At 41.8% G+C, this 27,537-nt stretch overlaps 2 protein-coding genes across 4 annotated transcripts; both read right to left on the bottom strand.

Annotated features, from left to right (window-relative positions):
- Nucleotides 1-4,673: 4,673 nt before the first annotated feature.
- On the bottom strand, nt 4,674-17,953 carry gopc (golgi associated PDZ and coiled-coil motif containing). The gene is made up of 8 exons (XM_022244735.2): nt 17,729-17,953; nt 15,515-15,679; nt 13,866-14,041; nt 11,308-11,473; nt 10,580-10,669; nt 9,138-9,302; nt 8,821-8,912; nt 4,674-8,374 (listed from the first exon to the last, which is right to left on the bottom strand). Exons 1-8 carry the CDS (start codon nt 17,945-17,947, stop codon nt 7,924-7,926), a joined length of 1,524 nt encoding a protein of 507 aa, XP_022100427.1. The 5' UTR covers nt 17,948-17,953; the 3' UTR covers nt 4,674-7,923.
- Nucleotides 17,954-18,366: 413 nt separating this feature from the next.
- LOC110984499 (cornifelin-like) lies at nt 18,367-27,361 on the bottom strand. 3 transcript variants are annotated; one of them, XM_022244747.2, is made up of 5 exons: nt 27,208-27,361; nt 22,624-22,786; nt 22,406-22,493; nt 21,691-21,830; nt 18,367-20,059 (listed from the first exon to the last, which is right to left on the bottom strand). In XM_022244747.2, exons 1-5 carry the CDS (start codon nt 27,357-27,359, stop codon nt 19,952-19,954), a joined length of 651 nt encoding a protein of 216 aa, XP_022100439.2. In that variant the 5' UTR covers nt 27,360-27,361; the 3' UTR covers nt 18,367-19,951. The 3 variants fall into 3 exon arrangements, with proteins under 3 accessions (XP_022100439.2, XP_022100440.2, XP_087002922.1); XM_022244748.2 differs by having other exon boundaries at nt 22,624-22,779; nt 27,208-27,343; XM_087146796.1 differs by lacking the exon at nt 27,208-27,361 and adding an exon at nt 26,779-26,911.
- Nucleotides 27,362-27,537: the final 176 nt, after the last annotated feature.

A 27,537-nucleotide genomic window follows, 5' to 3' on the forward strand; every position in this document is an offset into this window, starting at 1 on the left:
CTGGGGGATTTTCAGCAAAGTCAAATTTTGGCCAAAATTGAGCCATTTTGCAAGGCTAACCCCTTGCAGATTTTTTCAAAATTTTCACTTTGGTGTTTTCATTAAAATTGAGATCTAGAGGACCCAAAGATGATTGAAACAAGTTTCATTTGATGCAAAAATGATTTCTGAGTGATTTTCAGTAAAGTCAAATTTTGGCCAAAATTGAATCATTTTGCAAGGCTAACCCCTTGCAGATTTTTTCAAAATTTTCACTTCGGAGTTTTCATTAAAATTGAGATCTAGAGGACCCAAAGATGATTGAAACAAGTTTCATTTGATTCAAAAATGATTTCTGAGTGATTTTCAGTAAAGTCAAATTTTGGCCAAAATTGAATCATTTTGCAAGGCTAACCCCTTGCAGATTTTTTCAAAATTTTCACTTTGGAGTTTTCATTAAAATTGAGATCTAGAGGACCCAAAGATGATTAAAACAAGTTTCATTTGATTCAAAAATGATTTCTGAGTGATTTTCAGTAAAGTCAAATTTTGGCCAAAATTGAGCCATTTTGCAAGGCTAACCCCTTGCAGATTTTTTCAAAATTTTCACTTTAGTGTTTTCATTAAAATTGAGATCTAGAGGACCCAAAGATGATTAAAACAAGTTTCATTTGATTCAAAAATGATTTCTGAGTGATTTTCAGTAAAGTCAAATTTTGGCCAAAATTGAATCATTTTGCAAGGCTAACCCCTTGCAGATTTTTTCAAAATTTTCACTTTAGTGTTTTCATTAAAATTGAGATCCAGAGGACCCAAAGATGATTAAAACATGTTTCATTTGATTCAAAAATGATTTCTGAGTGATTTTCAGTAAAGTCAAATTTTGGCCAAAATTGAATCATTTTGCAAGGCTAACCCCTTGCAGATTTTTTCAACATTTTCACTTCGGAGTTTTCATTAAAATTGAGATCTAGAGGACCCAAAGATGATTGAAACAAGTTTCATTTGATTCAAAAATGATTTCTGAGTGATTTTCAGTAAAGTCAAATTTTGGCCAAAATTGAATCATTTTGCAAGGCTAACCCCTTGCAGATTTTTTCAAAATTTTCACTTTGGTGTTTTCATTAAAATTGAGATCCAGAGGACCCAAAGATGATTAAAACATGTTTCATTTGATGCAAAAATGATTTCTGAGTGATTTTCAGTAAAGTCAAATTTTTGGCAAAATTGAGCCATTTTGCAAGGCTAACCCCTTGCAGATTTTTTCAAAATTTTCACTTTGGTGTTTTCATTAAAATTGAGATCCAGAGGACCCAAAGATGATTAAAACATGTTTCATTTGATGCAAAAATGATTTCTGAGTGATTTTCAGTAAAGTCAAATTTTGGCCAAAATTGAATCATTTTGCAAGGCTAACCCCTTGCAGATTTTTTCAAAATTTTCACTTTGGAGTTTTCATTAAAATTGAGATCTAGAGGACCCAAAGATGATTGAAACAAGTTTCATTTGATGCAAAAATGATTTCTGAGTGATTTTCAGTAAAGTCAAATTTTGGCCAAAATTGAGCCATTTTGCAAGGCTAACCCCTTGTAGATTTTTTCAACATTTTCACTTTGGAGTTTTCATTAAAATTGAGATGTAGAGGACCCAAAGATGATTGAAACAAGTTTCATTTGATTCAAAAATGATTTCTGAGTGATTTTCAGTAAAGTCAAATTTTGGCCAAAATTGAATCATTTTGCAAGGCTAACCCCTTGCAGATTTTTTCAAAATTTTCACTTTAGTGTTTTCATTAAAATTGAGATCCAGAGGACCCAAATATGATTAAAACATGTTTCATTTGATGCAAAAATGATTTCTGAGTGATTTTCAGTAAAGTCAAATTTTGGCCAAAATTGAATCATTTTGCAAGGCTAACCCCTTGTAGATTTTTTCAACATTTTCACTTTGGAGTTTTCATTAAAATTGAGATCTACAGGACCCAAAGATGATTAAAACATGTTTCCTTTGATTCAAAAATGATTTCTGAGTGATTTTCAGTAAAGTCAAATTATGGCCAAAATTGAGCCATTTTGCAAGGCTAACCCCTTGCAGATTTTTTCAAAATTTTCACTTTGGTGTTTTCATTAAAATTGAGATCCAGAGGACCCAAAGATGATTAAAACATGTTTCATTTGATTCAAAAATGATTTCTGAGTGATTTTCAGTAAAGTCAAATTTTGGCCAAAATCGAATAATTTTGCAGATTTTTTCAAAATTTTCACTATGGAGTTTTCATTAAAATTGAGATCTAGAGGACCCAAAGATGATTGAAACAAGTTTCATTTGATGCAAAAATGATTTCTGAGTGATTTTCAGTAAAGTCAAATTTTGGCCAAAATTGAGCCATTTTGCAAGGCTAACCCCTTGCAGATTTTTTCAAAATTTTCACTTTGGAGTTTTCATTAAAATTGAGATCTAGAGGACCCATAGATGATTAAGGCATGTTTGCCATTTGGGGCTGAAACAGAAAAATTGTGAATTCCCATGAAATTGCGAACATCTGTCCACGTATGCTTATTTGACACGGATATTATACCACTTACCAACATCTTCCAAAGAGCTTTTTGACCAAGTGTTATTGGCACCCAGACGCTCGTACCGGGAGTCGTTGGGTTTGAGTGCCGGTCTAGCAACCCTGAGGTGGCAAACAGACTAAATTGAAATGAAATTTTGTTCTATTTTAGAAGAAAATGCCAGAGGTCAACCGCCAACACGCTGATCTTTAACATTGTAGAATATTCTATTTCTATTCCATATTCTCTAAAACACGAGAGCCTATCACAAGCTTTTCATCTCGCCACTCCAAAGGTTTCGAGGAAATACGACTTCTTTAATTTCCAAATTTTAAAGCTTGAGAAGAAAGCCTTTTGAAATCTTGTGGGGGTTGAAGTGACAGCTGCAACATAAATTGCACGCAGACTTGGAACCTCCAGCAGCTCGAACGAATATTCGGTGGGCAATACATTTTCCATGAAGGTTCGCGTGTGACAGTACATGTACATTAAATTCCTTTTCCAATATTTTTGACAAAGAAAACACAATATATTTTGTCGAATAATTTGAAAGACCACATTCACGATTAAACCTTTCGTTTCACAAGCGTGACGTCAATTCACACGTTTCCGAGAATGGCCAGCTGAAATACTACCTCAGCGGCTATGGTAACTTAACGATTTGTTTTTGCAGTAAGATAAGAAAGTTCCCTGAAAACAAAAGCCGTAATTCACATGCTCAAATCTCACGGGGGTGTGGAACAGGCTGCCAAATGGCCACATCCACTAGGAACGAGGTCCCCTGAAACGTCGCTGGATTCAGACTAGAAGCCTCGACCGACACTGGGATGAAATGGGTCCGTGGCACCATCACGATAGCGGCAAGTTGATCCCCGAAGGCCGGGCCTAGAAACCGTCGAGTCGGCGGGATAAGGCTGGGGAAAACCAGTTCACGTTTCGTGAACTTTGCCTGTGAATGGAGCGCAAGACCCCGGATACGACGGATAACAAGTCAACAACAGAACCACAGCACCTTTTCAAAACGCAATAACTTTTCCAGAGAAATAATAAAGACGAAATTAGAATGAGATTAAGATCATTTCAATAAATGCAAAAACAGTGACTAACTCGAATTCAAAAATCTTGATTTTTAATAAAAGCAATAAATGGTGACTGAATCGAATTTGAAGATTTTATTTTTCAAGTTAGGCCTAAAGGCTAGTTTTACAATACCGTCCGTGAGACACATTTTGGGTATAAATCTTCGTCATCAAACGAAATTCCACAGGAAAAACACCCATACATGGATACATGGAGTCTCATTGGGTACAGAGAGGGAAGTTTTAAAAATGAAGACAGAGGAAACGAAAAAGCAAATCCAACACTACGGTCAACTTTCGAACACCAAAATTCTGTCATCGCCTCGTTTCAATTTATATCCGGTGCATGCCGTGTCTTTCCGGTGGACTTCTGACATGTGGTGCAGTATTTAACTCTTGGTCCGTCGGTTCCAATTGTCTTTCACAAAACCACGAACATAACGCAGCGATTTAACTCATTTTTATGATTGATTTAAGACCCGCTCGTTAAGTTTTACGCCGCACGATACACTGCTCGAAGCTTATCGGCTGTACCGTGAGGCGTGAATGTGTCCGATACGCACTGGGTGGTGGCGCACACGCCCGTGACGTGCATGATAGAAATGCCCAGGGCCATCTAATATTCCATGGCAGCTACCGGATTCCGTAGGGAATTTCACTAATCGTTCAACCATATTTTGAACTCGTTCTGAACTGGAGTCCCAATACTTACGGTGTTTTCTTTTGTCTGAAGAAATATTACATTTTCAAGTTAGATCAACATGTCTACATGCTAGACTGACGCCAATGATATTCAACATCCTTATCGTCACCACTGGTTACTGACCAACCAGCTTCGTCAACCCATTGAGACAAAGTCAGCCGACAGTTTTCGACCAATCAACAGCGTCAGTGTCCTTGTGGACAACGACTATTGGCTGGGTCACACATTTGGCCGTGGGTCACACTATTGGCCGCCGCAGGCTTTCGTTTGGAGCGAACTTCGGCTAAGAAAACTCTTCTGATGATATTAAGACCGAACTCCAAACCATACACAAATGCCCTCGTTTTGTCCAAGACATTTAAATAATTCAATGTTTTAATGACATCTATTTTTTTTTTAATTCGTACAGCTGAAGACGTGTTTACATTTTCCGTTGTGCAAAACACCGAGCAATATGAATAAAGTTACTCTCGCACAACTTCGATTCCAGGAGCCCATTCACTTTAAAACTGCAGAAAGAACTTCAACTTAATACCGGTTGTTATGTAAAATAAACTCTCTTCGATAGAATAATTTCAATAATCTACAACTGGCTATTTCAACTTTTCCTCTCACTTTGCCACCAAACACACTCATACCAATTACTTTTCAGTCGGTGAAAATAAACTAAATAGTTTTCTTAAAACCTCTTGGAACAATATTTTCACATCGAGTACAGATAAGGTGGGACTTCATCTCCAAGAAATTGCCAATTTACAGTGTCTCCAACGCAGTCCGCGGGGTAATTTTCACCGGTTCCCATGCACCTTGCGCTCTCTTGTGTTACATTCTAGTGACGATGGTCACCAGCGACGTATCGCCCTTCAGCTTTTAAAAATAAGGGCCCATCTTGACGACTCAACAAAAATAGCCCTGTAAAAATCGGGAAAACTGAAAGCAATCTCAAATTACAACTCAGTAATGATTACAAAAAAGATTTCTAGTTATACTGATTTCATTCATTTTTAGTCTGGTGTGCTGGCTTGTTTCAATCAGTTGAACAGGATAAAAAGTCCCTTAAAATTAGGAGCTTTTATGACGACAATTTTTTTTTAGTTTACTTTCAATATCAATTTCGATGATGTTGACTTATAAAGTCGTTATTCATTTTGTTTTTGAACAGCCTTAGCAATACAACATCAATGCAACTAAATACACGTATCGGAATGAGTTGGTCTTCAAGCATGGCGATATGGGGAGCATTAATTTTGTCCAATCATATCTGGCCATATAAATATCTGTTGAATATTCATTAAGTACAAAAATTGAAAACTGGTTAAAAATTATATTTGTGGGTTTTTCCTTAACACACTTACACATTCTTTTCAGGAAATTCATAGGTCTCTGGAGTACTTACAACTAATTTTATGACAGATGGTATCTTTCATGTTTTCGTCAGTGAAAGAGCCGTTACCCGAAATGAAAATCGACGTCAAGGTTGTCGAATTATACGGCTCATTTCTGAAGTTTATAAACCAAAATAAAATTCAACACATTTACCGTCATAGCGAAACGGCCCTTAAAACAAATACATTACGTTCACTCATGAGACTGAATATTCATGTATGATGAATATTCATATCGTAATCCACCCTATGGTAGGCAATATCAACCATACAACACGTGACATAATGGCCTATAAAATATATTGCACCTGCAGAACTAATACATACAGAAATTAAACCAAAATAAAAAAAACCTGGATATAAAAAAGAAAATGACAGTGTTGGTTGCGAAAATTAATTCGGATTCAAGGATCAGGAAGGAAAAAATATCTCTCTGTGACTCATATCCAAGCGTGATTTGAAGTACCACCGAGCTTAATCCAAGTTCCATATACTGGACACTCACCCCCGCTACATAGAGCACTGATCCTGTACAGACTATGGTCACATTGAGCAGCACTTAAACTGTCTTGGAAATTACCCCAGATGTACAGAAACTCCCCAGTCTGTGACTATCATTCCATTGCGGTTCCGTAAAGCTTCCAACATTAGGCACAGAGGGGGATCGAGGAGGATTGGGGTACGGTCTCGACCACGACAGTGACACTGTCAACAGCCACACTGAAGGAAAATCCCAAAATGCTCTCACAGAACCAATAACAGCTCTCCTCCGTGACTACTTTACAAAGCACCTTGCGAAAAATTCTGAAGCAGTCAGATCACGGGGCTAGGGTCCCATTCCATCGAGATATTTGCTTTATTCAGCATAGCAGCCAAAATGTCACACACCGTACAGTGTACACTCCTTGTCACTGGTTCACCTATGTTTCCTCAGCACATACATGCGCGCATGCCCACCAATATTTCCTCTTCAACAGCTCTTTTGAAACTAGTCCCGGCAAAACTCTTCCAACATGTAGCCTCAGCCAGTCCAGTAAACTGAGGTCAGACTTCTACATTAGACACGGTTCCAAATAAAGCGTCTGCATTAACATCTGCTCCATGTCTGAACCGAGTTTTCCCCCTCTCGGTAGACAACTCCTGAAAGACCCTGAAGTTCTGCAAAACCGAACCTCACATCTTAGTAATCTTTACTCAGGCTCGAGCCTGGAGGGGTCATCCTTCTGAACTTTTTATATATAATCCTGGCCCCTTATGTCTAGAACAATCTTAGAGTTGACCAGTAACACTTTTGTCGGTGCACAAGACAGAGAACCATTTAGAAAACACAGGCATAACCTTCCACCAGAAAGTACGACCAGATAAGTGACTGTACAGTGAAGTAAGAATTCTTCGTTAGCAACGAATTCAAGCCGTTAAGCATAAGCGTATAACGTGAAGTACATGTGTTTACGAAACAGCCATTTACAGACAGCTTGTGGTTGGACCAGAAAATTGACATGCAAGCAACTCGCCTTGGTTTTTGAAATGAGTTGAGAGTGGTGCTTCCAAGGCTAACACAAGGTTCAGTATCGTACAGGTGGGCAGCTGAACATGCTCTGTAGGCAGGAGAGTTTGCTGAGCGTAAACAAGTTACCGGCAGAAAAATGCCGAGCGGCTGGGTGGGCGGTTTCCTGCTGCTTGTGGCTTAGCAGAAGGAAATTCACTGAGTGGAATCTGCGGCTTTGTCGGGGGTCACGTTTCAAACTTTGCGGGAAAAGGTTTTAATTGCTTAGCAAATCTCGAGAAACAGAGCAAGAAGTTTTATGGCAAGAATTCGTGTGACTTTGAATCTCGTCTGTACTTGCACTGGTTCAGTGTGTCTGAGACCTTGGCATGAAGAAAATCTGTTCGCTTGAGAGTGTGAACGATTGATCCCAACATGTTTCAGATGTTCTTCATTCCCATGACAGGAGCCAGACAACCTACATTTGGGGAATGTTTCATATTGACGGTTGAGAAGGAAGGGGAACAGCACATGTATCATCCCCGGTTTTTTTCCCGACACCTGTATTCTGCCCTAAAGTAGCATGATTGCCGCATTTAGAATGTAACAGCAAGTATTTCAATGGCTTGATGAATATTCATCCCTAATGAATATTGATGTGGAGTGACCACCCCACATATTCATTTGAATGACGAATATTCAAATTATGACTGGCCACTTGGATGAATAGGCTGAATCAATTGGCTCCAAACAGTTCCTCCCCACTTGCTGCCGAGGGTAAGCCCTGCACGACATTGGTGCTCATGCGACCTACGCTCATCATCTTCATCTCGTTCCCAGTCTCCGGGAGCACGGGCATGCCAAGGTCGCCCTGCAGGAGCGAGGCCGCCGAGGACCGCTCCGAGGACTGGCTAGACGTGGAAATGCTGGCCTCCTGGGGCGAGGACTTCCGCAACCCGCCGCCGCCGCTGGCCCCGGCTGGTGTCTTTGGACCGGTGGCCTTGCCGGCCTTCTTGGCGGGAGAATGGTGGCTGGCAGCCCGGCCTGGCGGGGCCGAGGATGTGGAGGGGCTGTTCTCGTGGAGTGGCGTCGCCGATTGGCTGGTGGCTTGGGAGCGTAGGGGACTGTCCTCGCTTGCTTGTTGGTAGCTCAGCAAGTCCTCCTCGCTCTCTTCATACACTGGATAGCTACAATTCAAAAAAAGTCAGAAACTCTTCAGGTGTGGGTTGAAATTCAGTTTCTGGAGACTTTGTTCCTTGGTTCGGGAAATGGTTTCAAACCATGAGAGCGGAAATTCCTTAAAGCTAACAATCCCACCGGCTCAGTTTGGCAAATTTTTGAAACTGGTGAAGTTCTACAGGTGGTGCAATCATAAAAGTAAACCAATGCTGGATCACGTACTCCAAAGACTGCTGGCAAAAATGGACGCAATGTCGATCAAATGCAGAGAAGAGTCAACAATCTTCGGCTTTCTTTAATCAATCAGCTGGGGCTAGAGTATCACACACATCCATGAGAAATGGCTGCAGCCACTCAGCCAGCGGCTACTATCGGTGCACGTGATATTTCAAGCCACAACCACTACTTCGGACACAGCCTTGCTGTCAGTCTGTATCTCTTTTGGCACGCTCACCTGTAGCCGTTTTCGTCTATGATCTCATCGTTGTCATCGTCGCTGTCGGAATCAGGCGCCACAAACTGGACCTCCATGCTTATCTCTCCATTCTGAAAAAAAAAAACCAAAGTTGGAACTCAACTCACATGTGGAATTCTTCTCGTCACTCATGCAATACAGAAGGTTGCTTAAGAGTTTTGAGATTGAGACAAATGACCAGTGATCGGTCTCGTGACGACTCAAACTACTGACATCTTTACGTTTGATACAAACTTGCGTAAAATTAACACCTCCCCTCTCACCATCCCCCGTTTTGTGCCCCAAGCTCCTCCCACCTGTCGGGACAGTATCTCCACAGCTTCGGCGTGTTTAGCGTCGCGTAGGTTGATCCCGTTGACCGATAGGATGGCGTCCCCCACGTACAGACCCTGGCTGCGGTCGGCTGGCAGACCCTCGTGGATCTCCGAGATCAGGATGGGAACGCCATGCTCTTTGCCGCCCTGGGGACAGAGAGGAATGGATCAGAGACAGGCCAACTGGTGTCAGTGGTGGAAAGTATTGGAGGGCGCTATGACAACGGACTACAGGAACCATACACATCTAAATTTAACATAGACATGGCATTTGTGTACTTGTGAGTTTCTGTCGCCAAAACAGGCTGCGTCACGTGACTGCAATGTTATTTATATGCAAGCATGAACGTGGTGCATGTCTTTGAATCATATGCAGACAAGTAAGGACGCCTTTCCAAAGGCAAGTTTTTTGGTATTGCTTTGCCATGTTCCATGTCTGTATATTTATAGATGGACACCCTCCAAAGCCTGTACAGATGGACCGAGAAGGCCACTGAAAACCCATCTGTGGTAAGGTGCAGGTTCCACCTGCACAGAATTTGAATAATTGACCTTCAATTTGATCGAATATTCAGTTGTATTGTCCAGCAGATTGTGGAACAAACCACAAACAAAATCAGTTGTAATAATGCACACAACTGTACATAATAATCACTATAACAGCTTCTTACATCTAGGAGTATCTGCAGCCACGATCTAGCAAAATTTAAGCGTCGAACAATACCTCTTGTCCTGTTGGAAATTTCTATTCCTTTTAAATTTTCTAATGGATAATTTGCTTTTTGGATAGTTGTAAGATTTCTGACGCTTTTCATTTGAATCTGCTTGAAAAACAAGCTTCCGTGGGGCAGTTTTTCTCATTTTATAATAAATGAAAATTCTCCCTTCCTTTTCCTGAATTTTGCATTCTAATATTCAAATTCGGAAAATAATATTTGGATATTTAATAAGCGATTGAATATTCAGATATTTGGATATTGGGCACAGCCCTAGTGTCTAGGTTAAAGTTAAGACATCCACAATGGGATCTCCCCACGGTACAGGCAATCAATGGCACATACATTGTACTTCGGCTTTCAAGGGATTTCAATTTCCATGGACAGAAGCAAGGGCTAGACTCTACCTTCTTTAATCATCCAAAACGCTCCAGAACTCCTGGTTGAGTTTAATGCTTCTGGGACGGTTTGGTTTAAGTACATACACACAGGAAGCAATCGATGTCATCAAGTTTTCCGCAAGTTGCAGGAAAGGTATTTGTCTTTGTCATAATTTTATTAATCTTTTTCTTATATTTCTCTCTAAAATCTAGCATATCAAGTAAAGTTGCGTTACCATCATTGAGTGATTATTTTTGTCAATTTAAAATCTGTTATCAATTTCTCCTACATTAGTCCTCGTTACGTAATGAGTCTATCTCGTTTTACCGTGATGGACATGCCCAGTCCCTCGCTTTCTTCCTTGACTATCAGCACGGTCCGTGTTTCGCCCACGCCACGATGGCTGATGGCATCATCCTAGCAGGGATGGGAAGAACTAACTGTCAGGATCTTGGTCCCAAAAAAAAAAAAAAAATCCACGGCCTCTCTCTTCCTGCTCCTCTGATACAAAACAAGTTGTAACACTACACTATCTTGTTTCCTATGCTTGATTCCAGCTTTACCCGGATATTACGGCTGAGTCAGTTTGAAATCACTGCTTGTTGAAACATTCAACCCTCCAATCAAATAAAACATGCATGATTGTGTGGTGGCCTACTTCGTTGAGTTTCAGAGACCGGGTCCAAAGCCGGGGTCCATCGTCTAGTCACAGTCTGAGGCAGGGAGCCCAGGAAATGTTTGGTCACAACTGGTGAGTTATTCCCAGAGGCCAGGTGAGATCACACACCCACAAAATGCCCAACCAGAAAAACCAGACGGAAAAGTAATTTTTTAGGTCTTATGGTTGGGCATAAAAATCAGCTGCCTTCAAATTGACCAATACCACTTGGAAATACTCTTTTAGAACGCAATTTTGTAGCCGGGTAAGAGGAAAGTTCCCCTTTTATGTTATTGATTTTCAACTCGAAACATTCGATATAAAAAATGGACATTTAAAATACAATTAATCCAATGCCTGAATAGCCTAAGATTCAGCACAGCCTCGGCCGTCTTACATGTCCTGGTGGTTGGGGTAATCTGTTCCGATAACCCTGACGCCCCCGGCAGGCTCTGATCACCGTCTTGTGTCGGTGGAGGTGGATCTCAGCTTCCAGCTGGTTCCAGAGTTTGTCGTGTTCCGGACCCCGTAGATCCCTCCCCAAAAGCTGAATCTGTTGGATTCTGTGGGGGGAAGACAGATCAATCAATTAATATCAAACAGGTGACATACAAACAGAGCTGCATATTACAAAGTGTGATTCTACCATGCATGTACCAACTGATTACAGAATACAAATGTACACTACTCAAAAAAAAGTTAAGGATCCTTTTTTTCTTAACTAGTAATTGTTTTCCAAGCAATAAAAGACGTCTAGTTCTTTCAATTTTTGTTTGTCCAGATGGTGTTTTCATTGGAATAAATATTAACCAATATTTCAAAACATCAAATGCACATTTTCAGCAGTCAAATATCTGGAATAACAAAAGTATACACAAAATAAAAAGTGGTCCTTGTTTTGAGTAGTGTACATCGCATACATTTCTTGAGACAGGAACGTGTCGGGTAGGAGCTGTATTTGGCAGGCTGGGAATTTCGGCTGCATTTAAATTTGAATTCGAGACCACCTTACATGTACTGGTTCACTATCAATAATAGAGAGCACTTTGAAAAATGTGCAAGTGGATGGCAAACATCGCACCTTCGAAAGTAAACAATGATCAAGCATGGTGTGTTTGTCATTACCCACTAAATATGACCCCATATAATGTCTTGCTCAAAGGATCACTTCAGAACATAATTTGTCCAAAGCAAACAGATTACATGTAGTCATTACATCAACAGTTAAATATTCCAAGTCTCCAAGCCATCCCAGAAAATAAAAAGAGATTAAATGGATGGCAAGAAACCATACCATCAGAAAAATTTCTTGTTTTTTTTTTTTTCCTCTTTTCTACATGTATATCTACCAAACAGCTTGAGTGCATGCCTCATTCGCATTATGCAGCAGATTCCGGGATTCGAAGGTGTACAGTGTGTAATGTAATTCGTTTAGGCCCCGCGTTGATTACACGAAATACTCAAAAATCAGATTGGATTACTCAGGGCACTTTAGTTCTCAGAACGGGCCACATGGCGACTACCATGACGTAAAACAAATAAAAACCTTGTAAATTAACATATTTACGTTACAACTACACGGCCCACGAAATTGGGTGAAAAATTTGGTCAGACAAAACATACTGTATTTTGAGCACAAATCGATGTCATTCTACCGTTTTGATCAAACGTGTACCAAGCCAAGAACCAAGTACCAGGAACACACTCTCAAAGTCTGAATGTCATTAACACAAACACCAAAGAAAACAACTAGAGAATTTTGCTTTAGGGACTTTACTTTTCCTATTCATTCGGACTTTTTTTTTACTGCATCTACATTGTACGTTTGGACACACAAATAGCAAATGCCATCAGAAAGTGGCTGATGTCTAGTGAAATTTCACGGTCCATCTACATGTACATATGTGCCTGATATCGTTTGTTTTACCTTTTCAATTGGTACTTTCACAAAACACCCTTTTGTTCCCTTTTACAGCGTACATCAGCCGTGTGTGGACATTAACATACACAAATCCCACGACAGTATGGACATCAAATCCTCAACACGACAATGTGGGGACAGCCTGGGAAGCTGCCAGCTAATTAAATTCTCTGGCCCGCTTCTATTAAGTTGGTGTTTGGAAATGCACATGGCTCTCTGTGCAAAATAACGTGTGTAACTGAAGACAGCATGATTGTGTGTGGGTAGGGATAAAGCTCTATAATGCTGCGTTGATATAGTCCCTTCTATGTTTATTCAGTGAAGTGGATATAATCAATACCTCATTTTGTGGTAAGAATGTCGTTAATACATGTACTTCTTGGTGGGAATTTCACATGTACATGTACATCTACAGATGTGACCAATGCTTGGACAGAGCTGTGGATTGCTGAATAATTTATAAATAAAATGTCTCTTTAAATGGCACCAAATCCAGCATACATTTGACGCTAATACAATGGGATTATACTTTAAAATAATAATAAACTGGAGAAAATTCCAATGACAATACAAATATTGTAACTGCAACTCTAACTTCAGTGCAATGTTACATGTTACTGTGAAAGACACCAAATTCATGACAATTAACGCCATAAAAAAGACACCAACTTGAATGTACATGAACATGTATAACAAAGGTTTATTTGTACATGTATGTACATGTATACACACAGATTATCACCCAAGTCTACACATCCATAATTTGGGAAACACTCTACATGAACATGATAGAATTGACTAATTTCAGGAGGTATTTATATATTTTTCATATGAACCCCCCCCCGATCCAAATAGTTACGAATCCTTTCACTTAAATTAAGGTATCTTTTGAACACTTCAGCAGTTTAGCGTCGAACAGAGTTACCTTCTGCAAGCCCATTCCCATTAGTCTACACAGGGCTCGACACCCATCGGAAAGTAGAGACATAAAGAACATGCTAACTTATCTTAGCGAGACACACGCGTCTACCTACCTGCCAGCAAGTTCCTTGTCCAGATATTTGGCGGCAAGCCGCGCTCCGTACACTTCGCCTTGCAGCGCCATGATGTGCTGCCGCAGCTCCACATTCTCCTTCTGGTACTCCTTGAGCTCCGCCTCCATCCTGGCCTCTTTCATCCCGTCCGCCTTGAAGGATTCCATTTCTTGCTCCTGATTGGGCGAGAGATTTGACAGGTTAGCCCATGAATGGGGTGGGGTCAAGGACATCTAAATGACCCTAGTGCCCACAGATGTCCCAAGAAGTTAAAAAACTACTAACGCCGTACACATGTATACATGTAAACTCAAGGCAGTGAGTCACTTGTGTTCTTAGGCAAGCCACTTGACCACAATCTACCCTCTCTCCCAACGTAAGCATTACCGCAACTTTGATAACTCTATTACTCACAGAGGACTAACATTAAAGTGAATAATTTACACACTAGTGACTGACAACTTGGGAAACTATAAACACTGGGTTGGACAGCTGACTTGGTCAAGCGTCCATGGCTCTTAGGGTTATAGGATTTAAACCAAGCCCCACTGACCAAAGGGGAGTTTTCAAACTTCACCTGTGTGTCTGTCTCTAGTACATGTATAGCATACAGAATGTTTGTATGCGAGTGATATTTGAGCTATTCTAATTACAACAATAATTCTGTCTTTGGACAGCATACAGGTTGATGCTGCTCCGACAAAACTCAACTTTTTGTTGAGCTAAAATTTCCAAAGTCAGGAAGGTATCGGAGACGGAGACAAAGCCAACATGTGGAAAATCTTCCAAGTTTTTGGGTTCCAGTGAATAGCCGTGTTGTAGTTGAGACCATCACAAGACCAGACACAAAACCACGCACAAGACCAGTCACAAGTAACTGGTTGAAAAATGACAAAGGAATGCTTTCGTTGTAGTTCGTTTGAATAGCTTGTGACCTGTATTCAGGCTGGAGGTCTTGTGCTGGCCTCGTGAAGGTCTTAAGTGGTCTCGACTACAACACTGCTAAAGAGCAATCATTTTTCACACAAGGGACAAATCTGGCCCCAAATCATCACTTTTTCGAATGGCTGTTTTCAGGCAAAAATGGACCAGGCTACGGACAGCTCGAGCCACCTTGACCAAACCTGTTGAAATGAGCCTAATCACAATGATCTCTATTGGGCCAAGTTTTGTTTCCCCAAGGGCCATATGGTATTCAACTCTCAAATTATAACACTGTAACAATGCTACACTTCAGATTTCACAGAGGGACGTCCACAAGGTGAATAGATAATCCTTAATTACATTGAAATTCAACATGGGACGGGGCAATTTCTGGCATTTCCGTCAGTTTAAAATACATACTTCTGCACGATATACCTAACTGATCAACTCTTGGGAATTTAATGTCTATGAATTCTCTATTTTAAAAAGTGATTTCCTTGAAGGAGTTAAGATCTGCGCTGCACAGCAACATATGTCCCTTCTCGAGAGTGGCGACGGAATGTGTCGCCACTGCGGGCACGCTTGATCAGCGACACACTGTCAACCAACAATCGATTTTGACTGGTAACCTATGCATGAAATACACACCGGGTACCAAGCAAAATCGACCAGTGGTTAACAGACTGTCGCTGATTGAACTTTCCTTGGACTTTTCGGACACCCACCAGTCTCTTTTTGATGGCGTCCGAGTCCACGTTCTGCCCCGTCTTGGCGTGCAACTGCAGCTGTACGGCGTGCAACTGTAGCAGTTGGTTGTGCAGTTCCTTCTCCATGATGGATTTGGTGGCTCTGACCTCACACAGGTCGGCTCGGAGATTCATGACTTGAGCCTGAGGTCAACATCACGGATGTCAGGGGTTAGTGAACTCTTTTCGACAGGCTTGAAAAAACTTCGCTCGGGAGTGAACTGGTGTAATCGGGAATAGCGGTAACGAGACACACTAGCGACAAAAATATTGCGTTTGGGAAAAACTGGGAAACTGCAGTGTTGGTGTATTGATTTGTTCATGTTATTGCCTAGGTAAGTGAAGTCTTGGAATAATGTGTATTAGGAATCTAGGCCGAATCCACTCGTTTCGAAAATGCTTTCGAAAAACTTTCAGAAACTGAGAAAGTTTTCGCCATGTTCCTGTTAGCTGGTTCTGGGGTTTGTGAATTTCGGGACCCCTCTCCTATATAGAAGAATTAGATTTCAGTAACTTAATGACAATGACATGAATTCGCCAAACTGCAGGGTTAATTTTGGTGAACGAGGGCAGGGTTTTGAGTTTTGGTGGAATTCAGGCCTATGGGGTAAAAACGACGACGGTGACACAGACCGTGCATGCACGCCTTCACAGAAAATAAACATGGCAATTATGTCAACGTGTTTGATAGAGTGTCTGTGATTGGTTACTGACAAATTTATTCAGAAAGCCAATCTCTGATTGGTCGAGAGGATCCATTTGGGGAGTAAGAGTATGAAAAGAACAGCCAAAGCTCAATGTAAAATTTCGCCAGTTCCTTTTCTGGATGAATTTCCCTGATTGGACAATACCTTATTTGCATGAATAAAAGACAGAGTTTAATTGGTTTAAAATTATGGGGGAGTAGGTCTGTTAAACAGAACGGCACTATGCATAACGCGCCATGTTTGTTCATGTCAACATGACCATCTCTTAACCATGTTCACGTTGATGAAAAAACGGTAACAAAGTCACATTTTTCTCCCGATTTACTCTTCCAAATGCAACCCAAATAAAGCCATGGCAATCGACTGACATTTCCCAAATAATACTCTAAGTACCTAAAACAGGGGGGTACCTAGCCCCACAAATAGGGCTGTAGTGGCTCTCTTTTACAATCTGTGTCTTATCTGTCGTCACTACATCTGAGCCACTACAGCCCTAGGCCTATTTGTGGGGCTAGGGGGTCCCGAAATTCACAATCTCTGCTGGTTCCTATGTAGTCTCCAGCTAGAGTTTTTTCGAGCTATATATGCAATCACACGTATGAAGCCAAACCACGGTTCACAACCATGCACAATGCATGACATCTAGATGCTCAACCAACCATAAAAACTTCACGTGTGAAACTAGGCTCCAATAACATCCGGGCTTTATTTTCCTTAAAAACCCTCCCTGTCCACAATATCGACCCAGGATTCAAACCCACACCCCATTTATCACTAACCATGATGCTGTAACCGCTTGACTACCGCAATTCAAACAAGTTGGCGGTATTTTTACTGTTAATATACTGATGAACGGCTGCAACGCGAGTCCAATACACACTGAACATGTGGAATACAAATACAACCACCGTGGTTTGGCTTCATACGTGTTACGCCCCAACTATAGCATAAGTCCCAACTATAGTTGGGACAGTCCCAACTGTAGTGCTGCAGTTGGGCTGGCCCAACTATTGTTGACCAATGCCTGTGGGAAATGTCTCAACATTATCAAAGTCAATGTGTCTCACACTTGACACAATTCATCAAAAATGTGGCACTTAGCCCTATGACCAATGACATGACATTTGTAAACGATATGACTTTGGCACATGCTGGGCACATCATGCACACAGGACCTCTCTGCTGTAGTTGGGCCGACCCAACTGTTGCACTCTAGTTGGGACGGGCCCAACTATAGTTTGGACTTATGCTATAGTTGGGGCGTATAATACATGTACGTATGATTGCATATATCGTTTTATCACAGCCAACAAAAGGGCACATGAATACTACTACTCAGTACTTGACCCAAGGCTTATGTGCTTCCCTGCAAAATTTACCCCTTTCTTAAACTTATCTTTGAATTAAAGATATTTTGGAGGAGTAGGCAAACGCAGCCCCGCCCACTCACGACCGACAATGAGTGTGCATGAATTCTGTCGCTAACCTCCAGTTTGGCGTTGTTCTGGAATATCGTCTGCGCTTTGTGGCACAGTTGGGCAAAAGCAGCGCTGAGTGCCGTCATCTTCCTCCTCCCTTCGTAGGTTATCTCACATTGGTCCGGGTCAACCTCTCCCAGTAGAATATCCAAGTCCACGAAGGCCTTGTCGAACTCTTTTTCCAGGATGTCGAGCCAGTGAATTGCGGCCATCTTCTTAGCTGACATGTTGACTGCATTAGTTATTTGTCGTCGCGTGGTGGCGCTGTTGACAAATTAAGGCAGCGGCATGTAACACAACACTGCGCGCGCGGTGACCAAAAAACCTTTAAAAAAATCACAATTTCCCACTCGTTCAACATAAGATGGGGGGGGTCATTTTTAGCTGTCCCACAAACAAACAGCCGTTTTTAAGGGTTCCGTGTGCATGAGGTTACAGCACAGAAGCACGCAGGGATACGTAAGATGTAGTCCTGCACGTACACGTCAAAGATATTGACTGGCCTCGGATAGTATAGTGCCCCCCACCCACATTTCGAATTTTCGAAGCTGCGTATTTTTTAAGATTTTAAAATCCCCATCTCCAACTCGACACGAAGTTTCTCTGGTGAAAGAGTAACAGCAAATAACTGCCAACAGACACGATCTTACACAGCAGAAGAGGAAAACACGATGAGTTTACAACTCTGCTTTATTGTTTATAAGTCAAGCATGCAGTAACAAGAACGCACGAAAGCAAAACCAAAACAAACCAAAATACAATGAACAAGTTAAGTAAGCAAACAGGTTTTTACGTGATAAAAGACGTTAAAAATATAAGCACGCTTTTTAAAAATCATTTTGGTCGTGAAATTCTGTTGTAACGTCCGAAGCTAATGTCATTTGAAAGTTTCGAATTCAGATTTCTCCTATCCTAATAGGCCTCCATGTATTCTGGAGCTAAATTTCTACTCAACGTAGACTTGATACTGAAAAATTCTCCTTCCAATATTTTGAGGTCAAGCCGCACTACAACTCTCGATGACACGCCCTCCCCCGGCACTCTCATTTACCCGAGGAGACGCCCTAGCCGCTGGTACTACAACTCGCGCGCGCGAGAGAGTCCCAAATGTGTATGCGTTGTTTGGTCCTTTCCGCATCCGGAACCGTGTACCATGTCGACTGAACACTTGCAACTGACGCACAAGGGGAAAATGACTTTTAAGACTTGAGGCGCGGGTGCATTCGGCAGGAATGTGACGCGCACGTACCACCTCATAACCAGCGTGGTGCTGCCGCAGTGAAGGACTAAAATTCCGGTCCCCGGCTTAGTCCAATCACGGCTTCAGGTATAGAAAAGGCTACATCTTGCTCACGACGTGGAGATTTACTTTCTACATGAAATACGGTGTCAACACCGTCTACAAATGATAAAAATGGCACCAAGCACAGGTTTGATAAACTTTCAGTGACGACATGATGGAAGCCGCAAGGGTAACGGGATTCCGTTTACAAATTCTGCCGCAACCAATAGCGATACTGATGGAAGCCTCACTCTTTGCGTTCCCATGTCTTAAAAAAGTTCTATTTCAATGGGTACGCCTCACTACAGGCCAAGTTTCATAATTTGTGGCCTTTATCAAAGATTAAAATGTAACAGAAAAATCTTATTAAAAGAAGTTTTAAAAAATACACTGTTAACCCATGGGTTCGGTTTTTTTCTTGTTTTCCACCATTGAACAAAATTGTTTGTTTTTAGACAACAAAAAGTTCCCACAAATCGACCACTTTTTGTGACAGGTATCAATCGTCTAAGATACACACTCACTGGTCATGCATGACAAGAATTCAAATTCGAGACCCGATTATCGATAACAAACATCCACATGAGAGTGACATCCATCGCTGGAGATCAAAAGAAAAGCCTTTTCAAACTTCTGATTCGTTCAACTTGCAAAATAAAACACCATCTTAATGGATAAAGCACAGTGCGTACACAGACCGCACAGGCCTAGCTAATGAAGGACCATTTTCGGTTACAATTTTAGGCATGTGTATTGGGAACCTAAATGGCGCTTTATATAACTTTTACTACAGAAATGCGGTAAAACCTGAATTGCTTGTACACTCAAAGCCATGAAACTTGGTTTTTAAAGAAGCCTGCGAGGGTTTTTAAGGTACTACGACCGTAAAACAAGTTGTTATGAAGATGTTCTTGTCCAGCTGGCCTTGATGTCTGCTGTCGATGCCTCCTTATGGTGCGGCACGCCCGCTCTGCATGTTGTCGATCTCGCGGGAAAGCTGAGCCAACGCACACGGGGTGCAGAACGTTACGGTGCAACAGTCGTTGATCAGCGTTCCCTGGGATATTGGGGGGAAAATCACCAAAACGTTAGGTAGTTATGTCGTTGCCTTGACGCTCAATGTTGCGGCCAGAGTCCATTCGACTCAAGGTCGGTTTGTACTTCAGGCGCATGCGAAAGCGAAGCGAATTCGACCTCACGAAAAAATTTGCAGCGAAGTGTCGCTGCAGTCGAAATGTGTTCTACTTTTCGTGAATTCGTCACGCGATTAGTTGAACCGACGTCGTGAATTCGCGTTTGGTTTCGCTTTCACGCGATGTATGAACCGACTTTTACGAGTAGCGCCCAAACGTTTCCACGGTCTTTCTTGTGCTTAGTCTCAATGAGGCATTGCAACAGCACACAATGCCATGACCTCCACTTGTTCGGACTGCCCGTTGAGGTGTCCACGTATAGAGGGTCCGATCACGAGGCCACACGGTTCCCCCAGAGACCGGCCACCACTACCAAAGGCGAGCGTTACTTTACTGTTTACGTCGTATATATTATAAACTTCAACCTGACAGCGGGTCTTTGGTCTTTCACTAAAAATAACTGTGAACTGTCTATTAAATAGCACGATGGGTCACCACTTGAGTTAAGAACATCATTTGTATCGTTCCAATCTAGTAGTAGGTGCTGGCTCCACAGTTTCGCATTCTTACTCCCATAATTAAGGAAACCATAGAGCTATACATATATTTTGGGGGCGTTCGATTAGCTTCCCTGGACACACCAGTGTTACACTCAAGGGAAGCCTCAAAATGAGGCTAATCGAACGCTGCAGTGTGTTTTCCAAGGGATTCTGGGAAAAAAGTCAAGTCCCCGCCACGTTCCATCATGTACGTCCATGCTTGAACAGTCTGTCCGTCACGTAATTACACTCGGACAGCCTCCAGAGACCCGCTCGCCAGCTGGGGTAGTGGTGGCTGACACCAGGGCAGGCACGAAGATCACGAACGCTCTCGTGTAAGTTTGACTTACACGTGTAAGCTAATCGAACGCACCTATAGTGTAATTCGACCACTAGAATGAGAAGCCATTACTGTGGTGGCACAACGCTCGTGGACAGGTGGTACGCGCGCGTTACATGCCTCTCCGACCAATAGGGTGTCGTGATTTGCCAAATGCACGCGCGCGTCAAGCTGAAGAATGTGCGTGTGAGTGAGGTGCCACCGCAGTTAGGGCGTCTTATTGGATTAGCCTGTTGCACTATGGGCTTGACTTATATGTAACAGTGTAGAATTCTTTGCGGCCTTTGCCTATTGGCGGAAGTACGCTGGGTCACGTGGGACAATGACAGCGCCTTATGAAATTGAACAAGTTCAGGAGACTCGACCTAGACACAATGTTGGCGACAATGATCAAACTATATATGACAGTCCTATAATGTCATTTATGTCTCAATCTCGACCAATTGCGATATCGGCAAAAGCAAAATTACAGCTCGTTGCGGGAAGCGGGTGGTTTCCGCCAATTCATTACAATATCCCCCACCAGAAATTCACTCCCAAATAGGCCAACATTTATTTTAATGCGTCCAGCCTTACAGTTCGACAGGCAAGGGCTGGGTGGTGGCTATCGTGGTTTAAATGAAAACAAATTTAGACAACGACAAGAGTACACGAAGTTGATAACCGGGCCTCATACCTGGATGTTATGACGTCCACGGACGTGGGCCCTCATCACCATGGTGCCGTTTGGCACGCAGATGGGCGTGCAACAGTTCTCGCCCATCTTGGTGGCCACGTGACACTCGTAGCAGGGGAAAAAGAGGAAGGCGCACAGACCTGCAAACAAAGTAATTTTTGTCCAAGCTCAGAAACAAATAGCATCAATCAACCATTTACGCTTCTGAATACAGGCAATTTGCTGAGAACTGATTTTCAGATCTGTATACAACTCTTGCTGTTATGTATCCTATTTTTAATGTCCAGGGTTTTGATGTGCGATGTTATGGGGGTATATGAGGAAGGTAGTTCTCGAGTTTTTGAGGGAAGAAATCCAACACACCAAAGGCTTCAACTCCTGCGTATTATGAAACTGGATGGATCCCCCCTCTATTTTCTCCTTTCTTAGGCTCTTCCACGATGAGACCAGACACTCAAAATTTACTCAAGCAATCAAGATCACACAAACACGATCTCTATTCTTTTTTCAGGAAGTGAAGTTAGTTCTTTTGTGCAGTTTTTATTTGCAGTTTCCTCCGCTGATTTTTATAAACGAAGGATTGACAGGAGGACGCCGCTGTCACCGAAAACTGGTTCGCCAATACCGCTGTGCGCTTGCTTTATAACCTGCTGCCTGGGAGGACGTGAAGAAAATTAACACCGAACCTTAAACGAAATTCAACGGGAATACTTACACCCAACACAGTCCTCAAAACAACCGCAGAGAGGCGTAGACCAGTCACGTGGAATGCCTCGAGGGTACAGGAAGTTGCTCTGCCCGATCTGGGAAACGAAATTTAAACACGTCGCCTCATCACGTGAGCTTTTAAAAACCAAATTCAAATGCACTAATTATGGATTAAAATTATTCTAATCGCAAAATAACTGAAGTCAACACTGTGAGAATTCCTACGTTTATGATGGTGGTGGTAGTGGTCGGCTGGGAGGTAACCACGGTACCCATCGGCATTGCAGGGGGCATCTGCACAGCGACGTCGGCATCGCTATAGGCTACCATTTGTTCGTACCTGGGCTGCTGCACAACCGCACCGGTGGGGTCCATGATTTCCTGGTATCTAAAAACACCGAATGCCTTAAGTGATGTTGTCAACATGATATAGGAGTTCTTGTGGAATGGTCACAAAGCGACATCCGCATTGTACATGTACATGTATATTCACGGACTCCGTACACAGTGTCGCAAATACACAAGTGAACAGATGGATATTGTTCGCGGGTGCCGGCAGCGCCGGGCACCATGGAATTCCGCTGACAGCAATCTCTTTTAGCAAGAAGTGTTGGTCCTGAGAAGAGCCGGTGATGGTACCTTTCGACGTTTCAAGCAGTGCACTCTGTTCGTTCATAGGAAACTCTCACGAATAGAGCACGTCCGAACGTTGAATCTTTTTCTTCTCAAAGTCAACACCTCTTACCAACTAGGTTCCCGCAAACAATACCTCTCTGTATACTATCCCGTCATGTAAAGCTGTAACTAACTCCTGCACAGCAAAACCTTCAAGTTGCGTTTCTCCGCTTGTTCACATAGAAGTATTTTGGAGAAACATAATTATAATGAAGAGATTCTAAATGTGGTATAAAGCAAAAAACTGACAGAACACCCGAGGAGGTGGTTTCGTAACAAAGCATCTTTGCGAAGTATTAACTTGGTATTTTGTCCAATGGAGTGACTGCATTTTTTTCTTTCCTTAAAGAGTAGCTCAATGAATTTTTCTTCGACACAATTTTTCTGCATCTTTGTACTTTTCTTCAATGTATGAAAACTCTGTCACACTCCTATTTGGTTAAATGCATTGAAAAGTCGACACTTTTAAACAATCAAAATTATCATCCACGTTTTCCCGGACAACTGAGGGCGCTGTTGCTGTGAAGTCATCTAGAGAAGACATGGTTCAGTGCATAGGTATTTCTGTTCATACAGTGAATCCAGAAAGTACTAATTGAATACATTTCTGGGAGAGGATTTGATGGTTTTCTTACTGCTATGCACATAAACAAAAATGAATCGGCAAAGAAGAGAAAACTTAGTCCAGGAAACGCTAGCTACAAAAACACAGAATTTTTTGAGTACAAACCAATGTAACATTGAAGCTTCTTCCTGAGATGACATCACAGTTTTTCTCATGACTATGGATATACTAATTAGCACAAAAACCAAAAAGACATTGAAATAACCTTTGAAATACTGAAACCAAAGTTGAAAGTAAGCTTTACTGAGGCACAAAGGTCCATTTTACTGGTTTGTAATCAAAAACACTGATTGCAGCTACCCTTCAATGAAAGGAAACACCTAGCGGCAGCGCGCCCAGCGGGGACTCGCCGGGGGCATAGGATCAGAGTGAGTGGACTCCATGGTATAGGCATGGACTGGACACGACGAATAGGAAGGAACTCGGATCTTGGTTTACTCCCCATCACTTGAGAATCAAATACTCTCACGCCCCAATAAATCAAAACAAAGCAAAACAAAATACCCTGTAATGTAATGCAGGAATACAGAATTGCTGTCAGTGACTTCAACCTGAAGTTAAATGATACACCGGGGCTGTGACATGTCGGGGCACTAATACATACCGACGTGCAGTGTACGACGTGCACGTATGCGCTATAACCGGTACACTAAACTTTAAGATATTAAAGTCATTTTTACATGATCCACGGATCACTCACTCACTCAGCCGTACACAGAGAAAGTGGAAATAAAATGTAACCCACAGCTGAATTCGCAATCAACTATCTAACTCTCAGACTCGAGGGTGAAAAGGTTAGGTTGTTTCCATGGCGATGTCACACTGACACACAAGGCATTACCGAGAAAAAAATCTCACCGTGCCAAATTACAATTGCAAAATATTTTTGACCGTTGAAGCAGAAGGTGAATTACATTGCAGGTACCATGGGGCTGTGCCGGATATCCAAATAGCTGATTATTCGATCGATTGTTGAATATTTGAATATTATTTTTCGAATTTGAATATTCGAAAGCAAAATTCATGAAAAGGAAGGTACATTTTTCTTTTGTTTTAAATGAAAAAAATTGCACTATGGAGGCTTTTTTCAAGCAGATTCAAATGAAAAGCGTCAGGAATTTTACAAGATTTAAAGAGTAAATTATTCATAACAATTTAAAAGGAATAGAAATATTCAACAGGGCAAGAAGTCTTGTTCATCTCTTCGATCTTGCAAAATTGTGGCTGGAGATACTCCTAGATGTGAGAAGCTATTATATTGATCATCATAATTGTGTGTGTTATTGCAACTGATTTTGTATATGGTTTATTCATCAAGAGTCTGCTGGTCGGTACAGCCGAATATTCGGATATTCGATCAAATTGAAGGTCGAGTATTTGAATAGTGAATTATTCGAATTGACTCAGCCCTAAGGTACCATAAACAATGCTTTAAAATTAAATGAGATACTCTCCATAATTACTTGTATAATAAAGAGACATAAGTATCATTTTCACAAAATTTGGACTATATATGCACTTTAAGGCTGCGGATTCAGACATGAATATTCATGACGGAGTGAACTTGAAAGCAACCCATACGCGGCAGATCCCCACCTTAAGAAACCACTTCGGTTTACTGATTGAAGATTCCAGTGTTTTAGTACTTATTACTCATCCAGCAATGACCACTGAAAATCATTTTTAAATAATGTACATTTCCACTCGAGGGCAATTACGGGGGAAAGTCGTAACTTAACCCCTACAAAGGGTATGATTGGAAATACCCCTGGAATACACTTTTATAATACATCATGTCTTACAAGAAGAATTATCAAAGCGAAACAATGTCTCATATCAATCCAAACTTGGCCATACAGTTACCAATACTTCTTTTCTAAACCTTCCAAATATGGGCTATCTCGCAAATAAATGTCATGTAGAAAACTGGGCATTGGAAATGGACGTTCATTAAAATTTGAGCTTAGGCCTAATCGATTTTTCCCCAGCCACTTCTGAATAAGACTGAACATCCGTTCCATTTACCAAACCAAATTTGTATCCCTTCATAACGAAATTAAAGAGTTTTCAAGTTTAACAAGAAGAAAAAAAAATTGTTTATTCCATCTGCACATAACATACAAAACCCAGTTTGGAACATAATCCAAGCATAGCCACTTCCTGTGTTGTGACTGGCGTCGTCTGTTCTGCAAGCATTGAAATGCATTGACTCTAACTACAGGAAGCATTCATCCGGACCTTCCTGATGTGCAGTATTACAAGGTCAGACGAATGTTGACATGACCAAATACCAAATCTTGGTTTCGTCTCCGGCGTTGGATCCATTGTCGGGGCTCCAAAATATTATTCTCAAATGTCTCGTTATCAAAAACAATCTTTCCCTGTCAATTTATCACCATCAACAGTGGCGGGTCCAGGATTTCCCTGGGGGGATTGAACTAAAAATTCTAGGGTCGCACTGTAAAATTAGGGAGGTTGGGTAAACCGGAACCAGACTTGTTTTTTATTATTATTATAATTATTAACGCCCTTGTCACATTTATGGGGCTGGGGTCCCTCCCCTTTTTTCTTCCCTCCCTCTTTTCTTCTCTTTTGATTGATTGATTGATTTTTTTGGTGAATTTTGGATCTGCCCCTGATCCAAGACGAACTTCAACTGGACTGGTTAAAGTGGTGATTTTAGAAACATCCATGAGGAGTTACTTTCGCTTTAATACTCCACACAATCTTAAATTCTAAGCCCCCTGGGGAGACGTTTCTTCTGTCATCCATTTTTTTCCCCTGAAGACTGTCCCATACACATTCCAAACATAATAACGAATACTCCAGAACCCCAAAGTTCTGGGGTACAATTTGGGGGCTTGCAAACAACTTTTTAAAAAATGCAGAGACAACAAAAATACCGCGCGTGCGGGCAACCAAAGCTCTTGTCTCATATCACAAGATAAGTTATCAAACGTTTTAGCGTCTCTCTTTTGAACTTCCGATTTTAGGAGGTTTCAAATCAGCTAGCAATTGCTAACTGGGCGTAAGGAACACTTATTAAGACCTTGGCAATCGTTACATGCAAAGCGTACAACCTGTGTGATATCACGGTGACACCAAATGCTAGCGATTCAGCAACACAACGTTGTTGGCCCGCAACGTTCACATTTTCGACCCCTCTTTCTTCCGCCAAAGTCTGAGCTGCAGTCTACAAGTACAAGCATGTGGTTCACAGTTTTAGTTTTGTCACCTTGTACCCACGATCCTCAATACCAAAATGAATGAGGGAAGGAATGTTTCTAAGAAGGGGGATTCAAAGCCTGTGGATTCAAGGTCACCACAGGCACATTCGTATACTTGTAGACGAGCCGAAGCACAGGTGACTCACTCTGTGCTGGACGAAACCGTCGGTGAGCCTACATCGAAACAACACAATCGAATCCTAGACCCAGGAGAGCGTGGTGCTCGACAAAGCTTTAACTGGACAGGAAAACTTCCCAAAGAGTGTATGTAGTCATACTCACAAATATGGGCGAATGTAGAAGGGGTTCCCCGGGCCTTCTCGCCGAATTCGTCTTGTTTTAATCGCAAAATGGCGGCCACCAAACTGCGCAACACCCGTAATGGTGCACTGCTGTGTGAAATGAAAACATGTTGCGTGGCCTGATTCTTTCATTGGAAAGTGGGAAAGTCCCGTCGTACGGTGTATTCTCCCATTGGGCTGCGGCGCGGTGGGAGCGAGAAAGAGGGGAGGGGTGGATTTGGGGGCTGAATATTCATATGCCTCATCATACTTTCTGAAGAGGAAGTAAATCTGAAAAGCAACCCAAGAACAGGACTTTCCTTTTTTTCCT

Source organism: Acanthaster planci, linkage group LG15, assembly GCF_054643075.1.
Source record: "Acanthaster planci isolate LZ-2023a linkage group LG15, COTS_SCS, whole genome shotgun sequence".
In the NCBI taxonomy this organism is placed as follows: Eukaryota; Metazoa; Echinodermata; class Asteroidea; order Valvatida; family Acanthasteridae; genus Acanthaster; species Acanthaster planci.

Bases quoted from the DNA above. Each gene is read 5' to 3' on its own strand.
- gopc (XM_022244735.2), bottom strand. From the start codon at position 17,947: ATGTCAGCTAAGAAGATGGCCGCAATTCACTGGCTCGACATCCTGGAA. The intron at 14,042-15,514 runs GTGGGTGTCCGA...TCGCCCAATCAG, and splicing joins ACGCCATCAAAAAGAGACTG to GAGCAAGAAATGGAATCCTT. The intron at 10,670-11,307 runs GTAAGACGGCCG...CATCCCTGCTAG, and splicing joins TACCCCAACCACCAGGACAT to GATGATGCCATCAGCCATCG.
- LOC110984499 (XM_022244747.2), bottom strand. From the start codon at position 27,359: ATGAAAGAATCAGGCCACGCAACATGTTTTCATTTCACACAGCAGTGC. The intron at 22,787-27,207 runs GTGAGTATGACT...CGGTGTTTTTAG, and splicing joins TTCTACATTCGCCCATATTT to ATACCAGGAAATCATGGACC. The intron at 22,494-22,623 runs GTAGGAATTCTC...TTCGTTTCCCAG, and splicing joins CTACCACCACCATCATAAAC to ATCGGGCAGAGCAACTTCCT.